The sequence below is a fragment of the Cetorhinus maximus genome, chromosome 7 (assembly GCF_964194155.1).
Source record: "Cetorhinus maximus chromosome 7, sCetMax3.hap1.1, whole genome shotgun sequence".
Taxonomy (NCBI): domain Eukaryota; kingdom Metazoa; phylum Chordata; class Chondrichthyes; order Lamniformes; family Cetorhinidae; genus Cetorhinus; species Cetorhinus maximus.
The window spans coordinates 75,745,937-75,761,552 of record NC_135885.1 but is presented as its reverse complement, the minus strand read 5'-3'; the positions used below and the strand labels follow the sequence as shown (position 1 = coordinate 75,761,552).

At 41.7% G+C, this 15,616-nt stretch overlaps 1 protein-coding gene across 1 annotated transcript in view; it reads right to left on the bottom strand.

Moving 5' to 3' along the window:
* tmem135 (transmembrane protein 135) overlaps positions 1-15,616 on the bottom strand; it is a 480,064-nt gene that overhangs the window by 452,610 nt on the left and 11,838 nt on the right. Inside the window, exons 2-3 of the mRNA XM_078545746.1 lie at positions 10,225-10,352; positions 7,470-7,562 (exon numbers count right to left, since the gene is read on the bottom strand). Coding sequence (XP_078401872.1) covers positions 7,470-7,562; positions 10,225-10,352 — 221 coding nt within the window. The remainder of the gene's footprint in view (positions 1-7,469; positions 7,563-10,224; positions 10,353-15,616) is intronic.

The window sequence follows — 15,616 nt, the reverse complement described above, 5'->3', positions numbered from 1 at the left end:
CTTAAATATGAAGACGGGATAATTGGAGAAGAAAAGCATCAGGCAGAAGATTGGAAAATTAATCTATTAAAATTATCAAACTTAACATGAGAAATATTTTTAATCTTAAGAGGAACATGTACTAAATATATTCTATTCTAGACGCATATAAATATTAAAAGGGTGGTAAAAGGACAAGTAGGTCCAATTGGGACCAAAAAGGGGATTTATGCATGGAGGCAGGGGGCATAGCTTTTTTTTGTTCTTTCACAGGATGTGCGTATTGCTGGTTAAGCCAGCATTTGTTGCCCATCCCTAATTGTCCTTGAGAAGGTGGTAGTGAGCCACCTTCATGAACCACTGCAGTCCATGTGGCGTAAGTACACCCACAGTGCTGTTAGGGAGTGTGTTCTGGGTTTATGACCCAATCACAGTGAAGGAACCATGATATCGTTCCAAGTCAGGATGGTGCGTGGCCTGGAGGGCAACTTGCCGTTGCTGGTGTTCCCATGCATCTGCTGCTTGTCCTTCCAGGTGATAGAGATCACAAGCTCGGAAGATGCTGTCAAAGAAGGCTTAGTGAGTTGCTGCAGTGCATCTTGTACATGATACATACTGCTGCCACTGTGCATTGGTGGCAGAGGGAATGAATATTTAAGGTGGAGGATAGGGTGCCAATCAAGCGGGCTTCTTTATCCTGAATGCTGTCGAGCTTTTTGAATGCTGATGGAGCTGCACTCATCCAGTGATCACGCTCCTGACTTCTGCCTTATAGATGGTGGACAGGCTTTGGGGAATCAGGTGAGTTACTTGCTGCAGAATTCCCAGCCTCTGACTTACTCTTGTAGCCACAGTATTTATATGGATGGTCCAGTTCAGTTTCTGGTCAATAGTGACACCCAGAGTGTTCACTGTGAGGGATTCAGAGTTGGTAATGCCGTAAAATGTCAACGAGGGGTGTGTAGAATCACTCTTGTTGGAAATGGTCGTCATCCGTGTGGCATAAATATTATTTGCCACTTATCAGCTCAAGCCTGAATGTTATCCAGGTCTTGTTGCATATAGACACAAACCGTTTCAGTATCGGAATAGTCGCAATTGTGACTGAACATTGTGCAATCATCAGCGAACATCCCTACTCCCGGTCATATAATAGATGAAACAGCTGAAGATGGTTGCACCTAGGGCACTGCCCTGAGGATAACCTGCAGCAATATGCTGGGACTGAGATGATTGACCCCCAACAACCACAACCATCTTCCTTCATGCTAGGTATGACTCCAAATAGTGAAGAGTTTTCCCCGATTTCCACTGACTTCAATTTTGCTAGGGGTCTTGATGTCACACCTGGTCAAATGCTGCCTTAACGTCAAGTGCAGCCACACTCACCTTCAGTTCACCTCTTTTGTCCATGTTTGGACCAAGGCTGTAATGAGGTCAGGAGCTGAGCGGCCGTGGCAGAGCCCAAACTGAGCATCAGTGAGCAGGTTATCGCTGTGTAAGTGCCACATGATAGCACCGTCAAACACAACTTCCATCACTTTGCTGACGATCGAGAGTAGACTGATGGGGCAATAATTAGCCAGGTTGGATTTGTCCTGATTTTTATGGACAATTTTCCACATTGCCAGGTAGATGCCAGTGTTGGAGCTGTACTGGAAGACCTTACAGGGGTGAAGCGAGGTCTTGAGCGCAGGTCTTCAGTACTAAGGCCAAAATGTTGTCAGGGCCCATAGCCTTTGCAGTGTCCAGCAGCTTCAGCTAGTTCTTGATATCACGCGGAGTGAATCGAATTGGCTGAAGATTGGCTTCTGGGTTGTTGGGGACTTCAGGAGGAGGCCAATATGAATCATCCACTAGGCATTTCTGGTTGAAGATGGTTGCATTTGCAAAGCCTTGGCTTTTGCACCGATGTGCTGGGCTCCCCCATCATTGATGGAAATATTTCTGCAGCCTCCTCCTTCTAAGGTATTTAATTGACCAACACCAGTCACGACTGAATGTGGCAGGATTGCAGAGCTTTGATCTAATCCATTGGTTATGGGATCACTTAGCTCTATCACATGCTGCTTCCACTGTTTGGCATGCAAGTAGCTTTGTGTTGTGGCTTCACCAGGTTGACACCTCAAGTTTTAGGTATGCTTAATGCTGATCCTGGCATGCTCCACGTTTCATTGGTCCCCCAGCTTGATGGTGATGACAGAATGAGGGATATGCTGATTGGTCCACAGCATCTCATGAATGCCCAGTTTTGGATTGCTAGACCTGTTCTAAATCTATCCTATTTAGTACAGTGATTGTGTATACAACATGGTGGAGGGTCCCTTCAATGTGAAGGCAGGACTTAGTCTTCACAAGGACGGTTGGCAGTGGTCATTCCTACCAATACTGTCACAGGCAGGTGCACCTGTGACAGGTATATTGGCGAGGCCGAGGTTAAGTAGATTTTGCCCTCATTTGTTCCATCAACACGTGCCACAGGCCCAGTCTAAAGGCTATGTCCCTCAGGACTCAGTCAGTAGTGGTACTACCAAGCCACTCTTGCTGATGGACATTGAAGTCCCCCACCTAGAGTACATTCTGTGCCCTTGCTATCCTCAGTGCTACTTCAATCAGTAGAGGGTGCAGGGGGGAGTGCGGCAGGTGCTCAGCAGGATTCCTTGCCCATGTTTGACCTGATGCCATTCAACTTCATGGGGTCCACAATCAATGTTGAGGATTCCAAGGCAATTCCCTCCTGACCTTATGCCACTGTGCCACCACCTCAGGTAGGTCTGTCCTGCTGGTGGGGTAGGACATACCCAGGGATGGTTATGGCGGTGTCTGGGACATTGCCTGTAAGATATGATTTGGTGAGTATGACTATGTCACGCTGTTGCTTAACTGATCTCTGGGACAGCTCTCCCAATTTCCCCAGATGTTAGTAAGGAAGGCTTTGCAGAGTCAACAGGGCTGGGTGTGTCATTGTTGTTTCCGAAGCCAAGGTCGCTGCCGGGTGGTACGTCTGGTTTCACTCCTTTTTGACATTGTAGAGGTTTAATACAATTGAGTGGTACAACTAGGCCATTTTACAGGGCATTAAGAATCAACCACATTGCTGTGGGCCTGGAGTCATGTGGGCCAGACCAGATAAGAACGGCAGATTTCGTTCCATGAAGGACATTAGTGAACCAGATGGGTTTTTAATGACAATCGACGATGGTTTCATGGTTACCATTATTGGAACTAGCTTTTAATTCCAGATTTATTAATTTTTGAATTTAAATTCCACCAGCTGCCATGGTGCACCGGTGTCCCCAGAGTCATTAACCTGGGCCTTTGGATGACTAGTCCAATTACATTACCATTACACTTCTGTCTCCCTGTGGTATTACAATAATACTTTGCATCTGTTTTTACAAAGGAAGATGCTGCTGCCCAGGTCATAGTGAAAGAGGAGGTAATACAGACACTTGAAGGGTTTAAAATTGATAAAGAGATAATTGAGAAATTGGATAGGCTGTCTGTACTTAAATTTGATAAGGCAACAGGAGCGGATGAGATGCATCCAAGGATACTGAGGGAAGTGAGAGTGAAAATTGTGGAGGCACTGGCCATAATTTTGCAATTTTCCTTGAACTCAGGGCAGTGCCAGAGGACTGGAGAATTGCAAATGTTATGGCTTTGTTCAAAAAAGGGCATAAAGATAAGCCCAGCAACTACAGGCCAGTCAGTTTAATTTCAGTGATGGGGAGCTTATTGAAACAATAACTCGGGACAAAATTAATAGTCACTTGGTAAAAATGGGTTAATTCAGGAAAGCCAGCATGGCTTTGTTAAGGGCAAAACATTTAACTAACTTGCTGAAGTTTTTGAAGAGGTAACAGAGAGGATTGATGAGGGCAATGCTGTTTATGTGGTATACATGGACTTCCAAAAAGCATTTGATACAGTGCCACAAAACAGACCTGTGAGCAAAGTTATGGCTAATGGTATAAAAGGGACAGTAGCATCACGGATACAAAATTGTCTATGTGACAAGAAACAGAGAGTAATGGTTAATGGATGTTTTTCAGACTGGAGGAAGGTTTGCAGTTGAGTTCCCCAGGGTTGATGTTGGGACCCTTGCTCTTCCTGATCAAGATTTAGATCATAAATGTGGTGTAAAGGGCATAATTTCAAAATTTGCAGATGATACAAAACTCAGAAGCATTGTGAACTGTGAGGAGGATAGTGCAAAATTTCAAAACCACAGACAAATTGGTGGAATGGGTAGCCAAATGGCAGATGAAAGTCAATGCAGAGAAGTGTGAAGCGATTCATTTTTGTTAGGAAGAACACAGAGAGACAATCTAAAATAAAGGGTACAATTCTGAAGGGGGAGCACAGGGACCTGGGTGTATATGTGTATAAGTCATTGAAAGTGGCAGGAGAGGTTGAGAGAGCAGTTAGTAAAGCATTCAGTATCCTAGGCTTTATCAAAAGGGGCATAGAGTACAAGAGCAAGGAAGTTATGTTAAAATTGTATAAAACACTGGTTCAGCCTCAACTGGAGTATTGTATCCAATTCAGGGTGCCTCACTTTAGCAAAGATGTGAAGACATTAGACAGAGAGGGCAGAAAAGATTCACAAAATGGTTTCGGGATGAGGAACTTCAGTTACGAAAATAGACTGAAGAAGTTGGGACTGTTTTCCTTAGAGAAGGTTGAGAGGCGATTTGGTAGAGGTGTTCAGAATTTTGAGGGATTTAGACAAAAAGAGAAAAATTGTTCCCACTGGTGGAAGGAACGAGAACAAGAGAGTGCAGATTTAAGATAATTGGCAAAAGAAGCAAAGGAGACATGAGGATAAATGTTTTCATGCAGCGAGTGTCTAAGATCTGGAATGCACTGCCTGAGTGTGGGGTGGGGGCCAGTTTAGTCAAATCATTCACGAGGGAATTGGATTATCTGAATAGGAAGAAGGTGCAGGGTTATGGGGAGGAGGGAACGGCACTGGGAGAATTGCTCATTCAGAGAGGTGGCGCAGATATGACAGGCCAAATGGCTTCCTTCAGTGCTGTAACAATTCTGTGAAATAGTAAGATAGTTGCAACATTATCTTACAAGGTTAAATGTTATGCTATAAAATGTTACATTTTAATCTTATTGAAAAGTGTCACCAATTAAATAACTTGTACTGATATAAGCAGCCATTCAGACTTCCACTGAGTTAAGCCAAAATAAAAGCCTCCAGAGATGGTTTACAGAAGAGCCCAAATGTTAATGATGTGCATCTCATCTCCAAAATGGACAGGATATCATGAGAGGCAAATGTAAAAGAAACATAACAAAGTAGTGTGCATGAAAGATTATGGCAGGAAAGGTGACAACAAGCAAAGCAGCAGTAATTTTTCAAAGCCTTTTAATTTCTGAAAAGAAATCTGAAGTACATATTTTCATACATTTATTATAACAAGCCATTCTTAACATCTTAGAAGAATTATTGCTATATTATGGACATCTCTTCAACTTTAGCTTATGAACTGAACAACTATTGGAGTACAACCTTCTCCAGAATTCTGACGGCTTTAAGGGTTAAACCAGTTGCACCAAGGGTCAAAACTCCAGCTAATTTGAAGTTGTTTTAGTGCAAACATAAAAGTAGTCTCCTTAAACTGAGAACATTATAGGACTGCTGAACCAAACATTTTTAAGTTCATATTCAGTTACCACTCAATCAATTTAATTACCAAATTCCATTTTTTTAAGCAGTTGCATGTGTTTCAGCACTGGGGTTTTGTTTTCCTTAAAAATTAGTAACTTTCTTGCAAAACAGGTATAGATAATAAATGTTTCCTTTTTCCCCCATTGTATCTTTATAAAATCTTAGAGAGTGAACTTGAAACTGACCTGCAGTCATTGTATGATCTTTCCTTGTGCTTTGGAAAGATCAAAATTTCTGTTTTGTGTATGTTACCTTACCACAGTATACCTTTTAAGTTCTGACTTTTCTGATCACCACATTTTCTCTCTATTTATCACTATTTATCATCCCCTCTGCACAATATACATAGTGAATCCATTCCAAAACATCCATCATATAACTGACAAACTGTTCCATGAGCATTGATTGAGTGACTGTATGGAATATGCCAAGTTTGGACACTGCTGGTTGCACTGCCTTTGGATTCTTCAACCTACTAAGGTTTATGGAAATATAGTGTAAATGGTAGCAAAATTTTCAAGAATGCAGTTCAAGATGATGAACAAAAAAAGGACATAAAATGTTAAGACTAATAAAACAATCAAATAGGAATGTTATAATGCTTCCAAATATAGACTCAAGATTACAAATTAAAATGTTACACATTTTTAAATTAAGTTTTAAATTTAATTTTAATCATCATTCTTAAAAATATCCTAAATTACCAATGCAAAATGTAAGGATTTGTTGTATATACTCTATGTCTTCTCATTTGAAGATAAAAGAATTACTGCCTAGATGCCAGCCTTTCTGCATTTTGTAAATTGTAAACTTAAGCGTACTTATTCTAATGAGTTGCATTCATGCCAGGTAGTGTTTTGGCATAGCTGAGTGGATGTGAAAGCAGGAAAGCAGCTTTTCTAATTTTGTTAGGAAGACTTTGATTTAACCAGCAATTGAGAATATTGTAGAAAAAACAGCCAACCTCACAAGCCTTTTACAACAGGGATAGAAAATTATTTTTACCATGTATCCTGTTATAATAATTAGAAGAGCAACGGGGTGTACACTGGGCAAAAAGACCACCCTATTAACGTCTGAATTTAAGAGTGTAAGATTGCGTCAAACTGTGAAAGTACAGACAAGTGCAGTGGATTCAATCTACATTACACTCAGGAGTGTGCAACAGCTTCCTTAATAGCTCAGCAAGCTTATCTTGAGAGCAACGCAACACAGCCCAGGATTTCTGCAGAGTTGCCCGATCTCAGCTTGGATAGGAATGCTACAAATGCTTCAGCACCCCTGACTGAAGAGAGAGGAAAATAGAGTTCCCATTTCTTTTTGCTATCCAACTTCCCCTGCTACAAGTGCACATTGACGTCAGCTGATGTCCTCCTCAGCTGAATAATCTGCTGACACTCACCAATAATCACACATGAAAAATCATGTGAGTGAGGTACAGTCTTCAGAGCAACCAGCAACTTTACTGCAGCAAGGAGGAAAAGCCTTCAGGATAGGAGACGGGAGAAAGCTGGCAAGAAGTGGGGGCGAGGGGGGTGGGGGGAGGGGGGTGTTGGTGGCAGGGGGGAACACAATGATGCAAATAGACCTAAAACACAAAAGAAAACAAATAGTCCATTTCACAGCATTATTAACCCTTTACAAGCACAATGATTCAAAAAATGTTATCTATTTGGTGTTACAGAATTCCATTGCAATATATTCTTGAATCAAGAAACTGCAAATGTGTGCAGGTATCATAAGCACTTTATAACTTAACACATCAAGCACTGATTTATAGGGGTAGCAATTTAAAAGAAAATACCTGCTTTTCCTCTCAATCAGAATAGCCAAATAGGAAGCAGGCAAAGCAGCACCAAATCCTGCAGACCATATGTAGAATTTCCCAAGAAGTTTCCTAGATTTGGAGAAAAACAAAACACAATGCTTATACTAGCTTTATTAGCATTGTTAGATAATCTACCTTGACTCAAACGCAATACCAATTATCAGAATTAAATAAAAATGAAGGATACGAGAATTGTATATGCAAGCTTCTGTGCAGTTGCTACTGGAAGTTCACCAAAAAACTCTGCTGGTTAGGTTTTGTTATTTACTGCACTTCAACTCCTCCTTACTTCTATAGCCAACAAATAAATATGACACACTAAAGTATACCAAAAACTTGCAGCTTGATTGTAAGTCCACACGTGTAATTACATGAGTGAAAAATGTATTGTTTTACTCGAATGTTATAGCAACTCATGCAAAACCACCGAATTCCATGTTCTGCAATTTACATCAAAATATATGGCAAGTCAAGGTAGAAAGTAAACTGTTAATCTAAGCCCATTTGGTTATTTTTTAATTACACATCTTTAACTAGCCTAAACATTTCCCCTATCCCTGAGAATACTTTATTTTCTTGAGGGTAGTCATTCATGCTATGGCTATGGTCCAATGGTAGGTGGCAGCCTTTCTGCAACTCCCTCAAGGGGTCATTCTTCACAAACAAGCCTAGACAATAATCATCAGCAGGCTATATTACCATAAAGGCCCCTACTGGCCAGCCTGATCCTATCTCCCCCAACCTCCAGAGCCTGCTGACATTCGCTATCAAGTTCAGACATGAAGAATGACCATAAGGTACAAAAGTGCACCGAGCACTCACTGAGCTAACATATTGCAGCTTGAGTCAGCACCTTCGGTGGGAAGGCAAAGAAGAGGGGGTGTGGAGGGAATATTGGGAGTAGAAAAAAAGTATCATGTCCATGTTAACAGAAGGCTTACTTCATTGAACTTTATTATTTTAAAGCTGTATAATAGAACAACTGTACCTCCCTAAATAAACTGGACTTGGAAAAAGTTTGGCATACATTTTGGTTCACCATTACAATGGTCAGAGGATATGCTACTTTTAAAAAGGGCAAAATTGCTGCACTTTCCTCAAGATCAATTAGAGACCACTGTTCAGCCAGATTTTGAGATCAGTTAGAAGTCAGAAGAAACCAGGAAAAATCTTTTTGCTTTAAGAAGCATAATACCAAAACTTTCACATGCCACAAATACACACACATATATTACAGCAAAATACAAATCACATCACACACTGTACTCATGTACCTCTGCGCTTTTCTGCTGACAGAAGCCATGACTTCAGCAAGTGTCACAATAAAAGAGGCATGGCTAAAAGCATCTTATTTACCAAAAACTACTGAGTCACTGGCACCCCAGTGGAGAATTGCTACAGGAGAGAAATAACTGAAAAAAAATTCTCTAAACAGATTACCCATGTTATCAATCATGAAAGACAGATGCATATGCGAGCAAGGCAGAGAGAGTGCACACAGAAGACAGAGAGAGATGGAGATGACGGGAGAAGGCAGCAAAGAAAGCATACGCATGTAAGGGTCACAGGGGGATGGGGGAGGGTGCAGGCCATGATGGGGAGGGCAGGTGGCTGCAGGGCACTATGGTTGGTAACGGGACAGGGCAGGTATGGACCACGATTGGGGGGAGGGGTGGGCAAGACAGGCAGTGTACACAAGAGGGTGGGGCAGGGCAGGCACAGGCCTCTAGAGGGGGTGGGGCCAAGAGGGGAGAGCAGGAGACATAATAGTATTGGGGACGTGGTGTCGTAGCGGTATTGTCACTGGACAAGTGTTCCAGAGACCCAGGATAATGCCCTGGGGACCCAGAGTTCCAATCCCACCATGGCAGATGGTGGAATTTGAATTCAATAAATATCTGGAATGAAAAGTCTAATGATGACCATGAAACCATTGTTGATTGTCAAAAAAAAGCATCTGGTTCACTAATGTCCTTTAGGGAAGGAAATCTGTCATCCTCACCTGGTCTGGCCTACATGTGACTCCAGACCCACAGCAATGTGGTTGACTCTTAAAAATGCCCTCTGAACAAGGGCAATTAGGGTTGGGCAATAAATGCTGGCTTAGCCAGCAACACCAGGGGCAGAGGGGTGCTCATGCAGGCACACGATGCATGCATAAATATTTGAGCCAGAGTTTTTATTTTTCCTCTACCTCATTTTCCTTTTTAAAATCATATTTACTACAAATGGTTAAATTTCAGCTAAATTGCCAACACATAATCAAGGCCACATTTATATGCAGTGTGATATTTGGTACATTTTCTTGCATTGAGAGTTTTTGCAAAAAAGTCATGAGATAATCAGAAGAACTGGTAATGTCTAAATATCTGTCACTCCACTTGTGTTTTTACACTCAGTCAGCCAAAAGCAACAAACACAGCCACTGAAATCAAAATGAACTTCACTTATTTAGTTTGAATTGCATCGCTTCTTCTTTCAATGGAAGTAGAGAATGTAGGTCATGAAAGCTAAATAGCATTCAGCCTTGTGAAATGCTCGTACAAAAGAGTCCATTTATCACACTTCCAACAAGTTTGATGGGCACTATTTGGCTCCACTTGTCAAATTACAGTTTTAATGCTGCAATTGTCTAAATGAAAGTAAAGTCAAGCACCTGAACAAAGCTTGTGACAATTTCAATACAGATCCTACAAAATCAAAGCCATCTGTAGGTTAGTAAACCTCTCACCTGAGGATACAGAAAAACATAATATAGAAGCCACCATTTGCAGTAAGGAACGATGTTGACTGGAGAATCTCTGGAAGCAGTTTGTGAATATAGTAGTCTAACTTCCGCCGTCGAAGAATGGCTGCAATCTAAAACAAACATAGAATGGTTTCTATTATAAAAAAGTGACAGAAATTGAGAATAAGGTGTATTCAATGATGTTATATCTGATTGCTGTATTGATACATTAGCCTTCATGAAGTTGTATGCAACATCATTCAGGTTTGCAAAGTTTTACCCCTAACAGTAACAAAAATTATGTTTATAAAAACATAACATTAAAAAAAATGAAAAATAATTTAAATATAACCGGTGTTTTCCTGTTAAACTCAACTGTGGGCAAACATTCCCAAAATTAAGGGTCTGCGTGAACAAAAGATTGAAGCCAGCAGTATGCTTCTGCAATTAGCGTTCACTGACTTGTTATTGTTGTGGCAATTCAACCAGCCAATAAAACCTAAATCTAGGTTAGTCCTCGACAAGTTCAGAAGTAGTAAAACATGGATGCATTATAATTCTGCACTGTTAGAAGTATTTTGTAAATTAAATATGCTTCAAAAGAACTATTTTTGGTAAGTTACACAGGTGAAAATACTAGACAAGCAACAGCCCATCTACTTCTACACATGTGATTGCACTTTAGGCACCTAGAAGGACAAAGGCAGCACTAGCATGGGAACACCAACTGCAAGTTCTCCTCCAAGCCTGACCATCCTGACTTGGAACTTAATCGCCTTTCTTTCACTGTCCAGTGCCAGTGCCAGATGCCAGTCTTCAACCAATTCGATTCACTCCACGTGAAATCAAGAAATGGCTGAAAGCACTGGATACTACAAAGACTATGGACCCTGACTATATTCCGGCAATAGTGCTAAAGACTTGTGATCCAGAATGTGCCGTACCCCTAGCGAAGCTGTTCCAGTACAGCTACAACACAAGCATCTACCCGGCTATGTAGAAAATTGCCCAGGTATGTCCTGTACACAAAAAACAGGACAAATCCAACCCGGCCAATCAGTCTACTCTCAATTATCAGTAACGTAATGGAAGGGGTCATCAACAGTGCTACCAAGAAACATTTGCTTAGCAGTAATCTGTTCACTGACACTCAGTTTGGGTTCCGCCAGGGCCACTCAGCTCCTGACCTCATTACAGACTTTGTTCAAATATGGACAAAAGGGCTGAACTCCAGGATGTGAGGCGAGAGGGACTGCCCTTGACATCAAGGCCGCATTTGACCGAGTGTGGCATCAAGGAGCCCGAGCAAAACTGGAGTCAATGGGAATCAGGGGGAAAACCCTCCACTGGTTGGAGTTCTCAGTATCTCCTTAGATACTGAAGAAGTCCATGTCCAAATCCAGCAAGACCTGGACAATATCCAGGCTTGGGCTGACAAGTGGCAAGTAACATTTGTGCCACACAAGTGTAAGGAAATGACCATCTCCAACAAGAGAGAATCCAACCATTGCCCCTTGATGGTATTACCATCACTGAATCCCCCATTATCAGCGTCCTGGGGGTTGCCATTGCCCAGAAACTGTACTGGACTAGCCATATAAATACTGTGGCTACAACAGTAGATCAGAGGCTAGGAATCATGCAACGGGTAACTCACCTCCTGACTCCCTAAAGCCTATCCACAATCTACAAAGCACAAGTCAGGAATGTGATGGAATACTCCCCACTTGCCTGGATGAGTGCTGCTCCCACAACACAAGAGCTTGACACTGTCCAGGACAAAGCAACCCACTTGATTGGCACCACATCCACAAACATTCACTCACTCCACCACCGACGCACAGCAGTGTGTAACATCTACAAGGTGCACTGCAGGAATTCACCAGGACTCCTTCGACAGCACCTTCCAAACCAACAACCACTATCATCTAGAAGGGCAAGGGCAGCAGATGGATGGGAATACCACTATCTGCAAGCCTCTCACCATCCTGACTTGGAAATATATCACAGTTCCTTCACTGTCGCTGGGTCAATATCCTGGAACTCTTTTCTAAAGGTGTACCTACACCACATGAATTGCAGCGGTTCAAGAGGGCAGCTCACCACTATCTTCTCAAGGGCAACTAGGGATGGGCAATGAAAGCTGGCCCAGCTAGCGAAGCCCATATCCCCTGAATGAATTTTTTAAAACTCAGTCATTTTGTTGGTAACGATGTTTTATGGCTCTGTTACAAGAATGTTGCCCTATATCACTCAAAATTCCAATGTCATAGGATTCTCATGAGGAAAATCACAGCCAGCAAAGCACATTCCCAGGCTGCCCTGAAAAGCTCAGGCGATTAAAATGGTGAGTTGTTATGCCATACAGGTTAGAAAAATACCACATTTGATCCTCATACTGTGCAGTGTTAGCTTCCTTTAGTTAAGGCAGAAATAGGGACTCAACTATACTACAGTTGGGTTGGATATGAGGGTGGGGGAAACGCTATCCTGTAGAACCCCTGATCACTTTCTAACAGCCAGCACAGCACAGAAGGAGGCAATTAGACCCATTAGACCTGCACCAGCTCTTTATCAAATACTCATTCTAGTCCTTCCTATGTCATGACTCTCATTATGAACCACATTTGTTTTTTCCCATTCCCTCTTCAAAATCATTTGTACCCGCTTCATTAAATTTCCGACACTGGCACTTGGAAGGCAACAGAGCATGAACTTCCTTAAACTAAGGAATCCCCCATTATTACTGCATTTCTACATTTCACTCTGAACAGCCATCAAATTAGTCCCAGACATCTACCCTTCTCCTACATCCTTTGACATTTCGCTTTTTCAAATATTTAAAGAATTGTTGTTTCGATAGTATTTTTCATGTCCTTAAGGTCACCAGAAGCAGTTCACAGCCAATGAGTTATTTATTTGTGCTCACTATTGTTTTGTAGGCAAATGAGCAGTCAATTTGCACACAGCAAGATCTCACAAACAACAAATGAAACCAGTTGTTTGAAAGATGACTGCTGATCTGATCACTGGGGTATCTCCCTGGCCTTTCAACTGTGCTGTGGGATCTATTACACTCCTGTGAGTAAGCATACAGGACCATGGTTTAAAGAAAAATACTCATTTATATAGCACTTTTCACAACCACGAGACATCTCAAGGAACTTTACAGCCAATTACATGCTTTTTGTGAAGTATACTCATTGTTGTAATGCAGGAAATGCACAGCCAATTTGTGCACAGCAAACTCCCAAAAACAATGTAATAATAGCCAGATAATTGGTTTTTCTGATGTTGATTGAGGGATAAATAATGGCCAGGACACGGAGGATTATACCCCTGCCCTTCTTCAAAATAGTGCCACGGGATCTTTTACGTCCAGCTGAGAGGGCCAACAGGTTTAACATCTCATCTGAAAGACGTCACCTCCAACAGCGCAACACCCCCTCAGTACTGCACAGGATTGATTTTTGTGCTCAAATCCTAAAGTGGGACTTGAACCCAGAACCTTCTGACTCAGAGTTAAGAGTGCTACCAACTGAGTCATGGCTGGTTCAACTGTTAAACAATGCTTCCAACAATGCAGCGGTCCATTAGTACACTGAAGCGTCAGTCTAGATTATGTGCTCAAATCAACAGCGGGGCTTGAGGCCACAAACTATTGGCTGGATTTTGCAGTCAGCAGCAAAGCAAGAACACTTGCTGCTGACCTCAAAGAAAGCTGCCCACAAAGATCCAGTAAGCTCTGTGGCATGGTTTTCCAGTTTCCTGATGGCAGCTTAAATCTGGCACCAAGTCAAGAGGACTCAAGGCGCTTCAAATTTAAATTTTCAGGTAGGAAATTTGATTAAATGATTGGATTAAGATAGAAACTAAAATAAACAAACTTTTTTTTTAAAAAGTAGAAACTAAATTCTTTTTAAAAGTTAAATTTATTATGGAGAAATTTGAGATTACACAAACATGAAAGTCACTTCTCGGGGTCAGTGAGGGCGTTTAGCAATAATAATGAAGTTACTACGCTATTTAAAAACTCAGTTGCACCTCATTCACAAGTTGCAACTTTTTCAAGGTTTTTACAATGAGAATAACGGATTGGAAGTTCTTGACAATTCAGCTGACTTCCATTGATTGCAGTCTGGTGAAAGAGTGCCTCAACAGCACAGACTCTGGGAGAAGGCATAAAATCACTGACAGCAACTTTTGGATCTCCATGTCATTCCGCGCGTGCGCAGACTCCAGAAATTTCTGTCGGTGATTCTGTACCTCTTTACTTGTGGTGTAATGACAGCAACTGCTGACAGCTTAATCATCATTGCTGCTGCAAAATCCAGGCAACTGACTCAAAGTGGGAGCTATTGACCCAAAAATGAGCCATAATGTATCTGCTTTCCTTTTAAAAGCTAGTATGGATTCTGCTTCCATCTATTTTTGATAGAAGCAGCCCTCCACATAAACAAATTCTCCTGATCTCACTTTGTTCCTTTGGTACTTATAAATGTAGGCTCTAGTTACTGACTCACTGTCCAGCAGCAATAGCTTTTCCTATTTATTTAGAGGTTGCTGCACTGAAATAGGCCAAACAGCCCAAATGGTCTGTATCAGTGTTTATGTTCCACATGAGCCACCTCCCACCATACTTTATCTAATCCTATCTGCATAATCAACTATTCCTTTTTCATGTACTTACCTAGCTTCCTCTTAAAGACATCTGTGCTCTTCACCTCAAATACCTGTGATAGCAAATTCCACATTCTTAGTGCTTGCTGGGTAAGTAGGTTTCTCCTGAATTCTTTATCGGATTTATTAGTGGTTATCTTAGATTTATGGTCTCCAGTTTCGGACTTCCCCACAAGAGGAAGCAACTCTACAACTACCCGATCAAATCATTTCATAATTTTAAAGACCTCAATTAGGTCACTCACCAGCTTTTTTGTGAAGAGCCCCAGCCTGTTCAGTCTTTTAACTTACTTAATCGAAGTCAACCATTTTGCACACTTCTATCAGTTCTTTTCTTAACCTTATCTGCTATAGTCAAAAGAAGCCCAGTTTCTCTAGTCTCTCCCTTTAAGTAAACCCTCTGAAATCACCCAAACAGATTTCCTTGACACATTATTCATGGACTTACAGCCCAGGGTGCTTACAACGGGATAACATTTGAGGAACGTTTGAGGGCTCTGGGTCTATACTCGATGGAGTTTAGAAGGATGAAGGGGGATCTGATTGAAACTTACAGAATACTGAAAGGCCTGGATAGAGTGGACATGGGGAAGATGTTTCCATTAGTAGGAGAGACTAGGACCCGAGGGCACAGCCTCAGAGTAAAGGGAAGACCTTTTAGAACAGAGATGAGGAGAAACTTCTTTAACCAGAGTGGTGAATCTATGGAATTCAT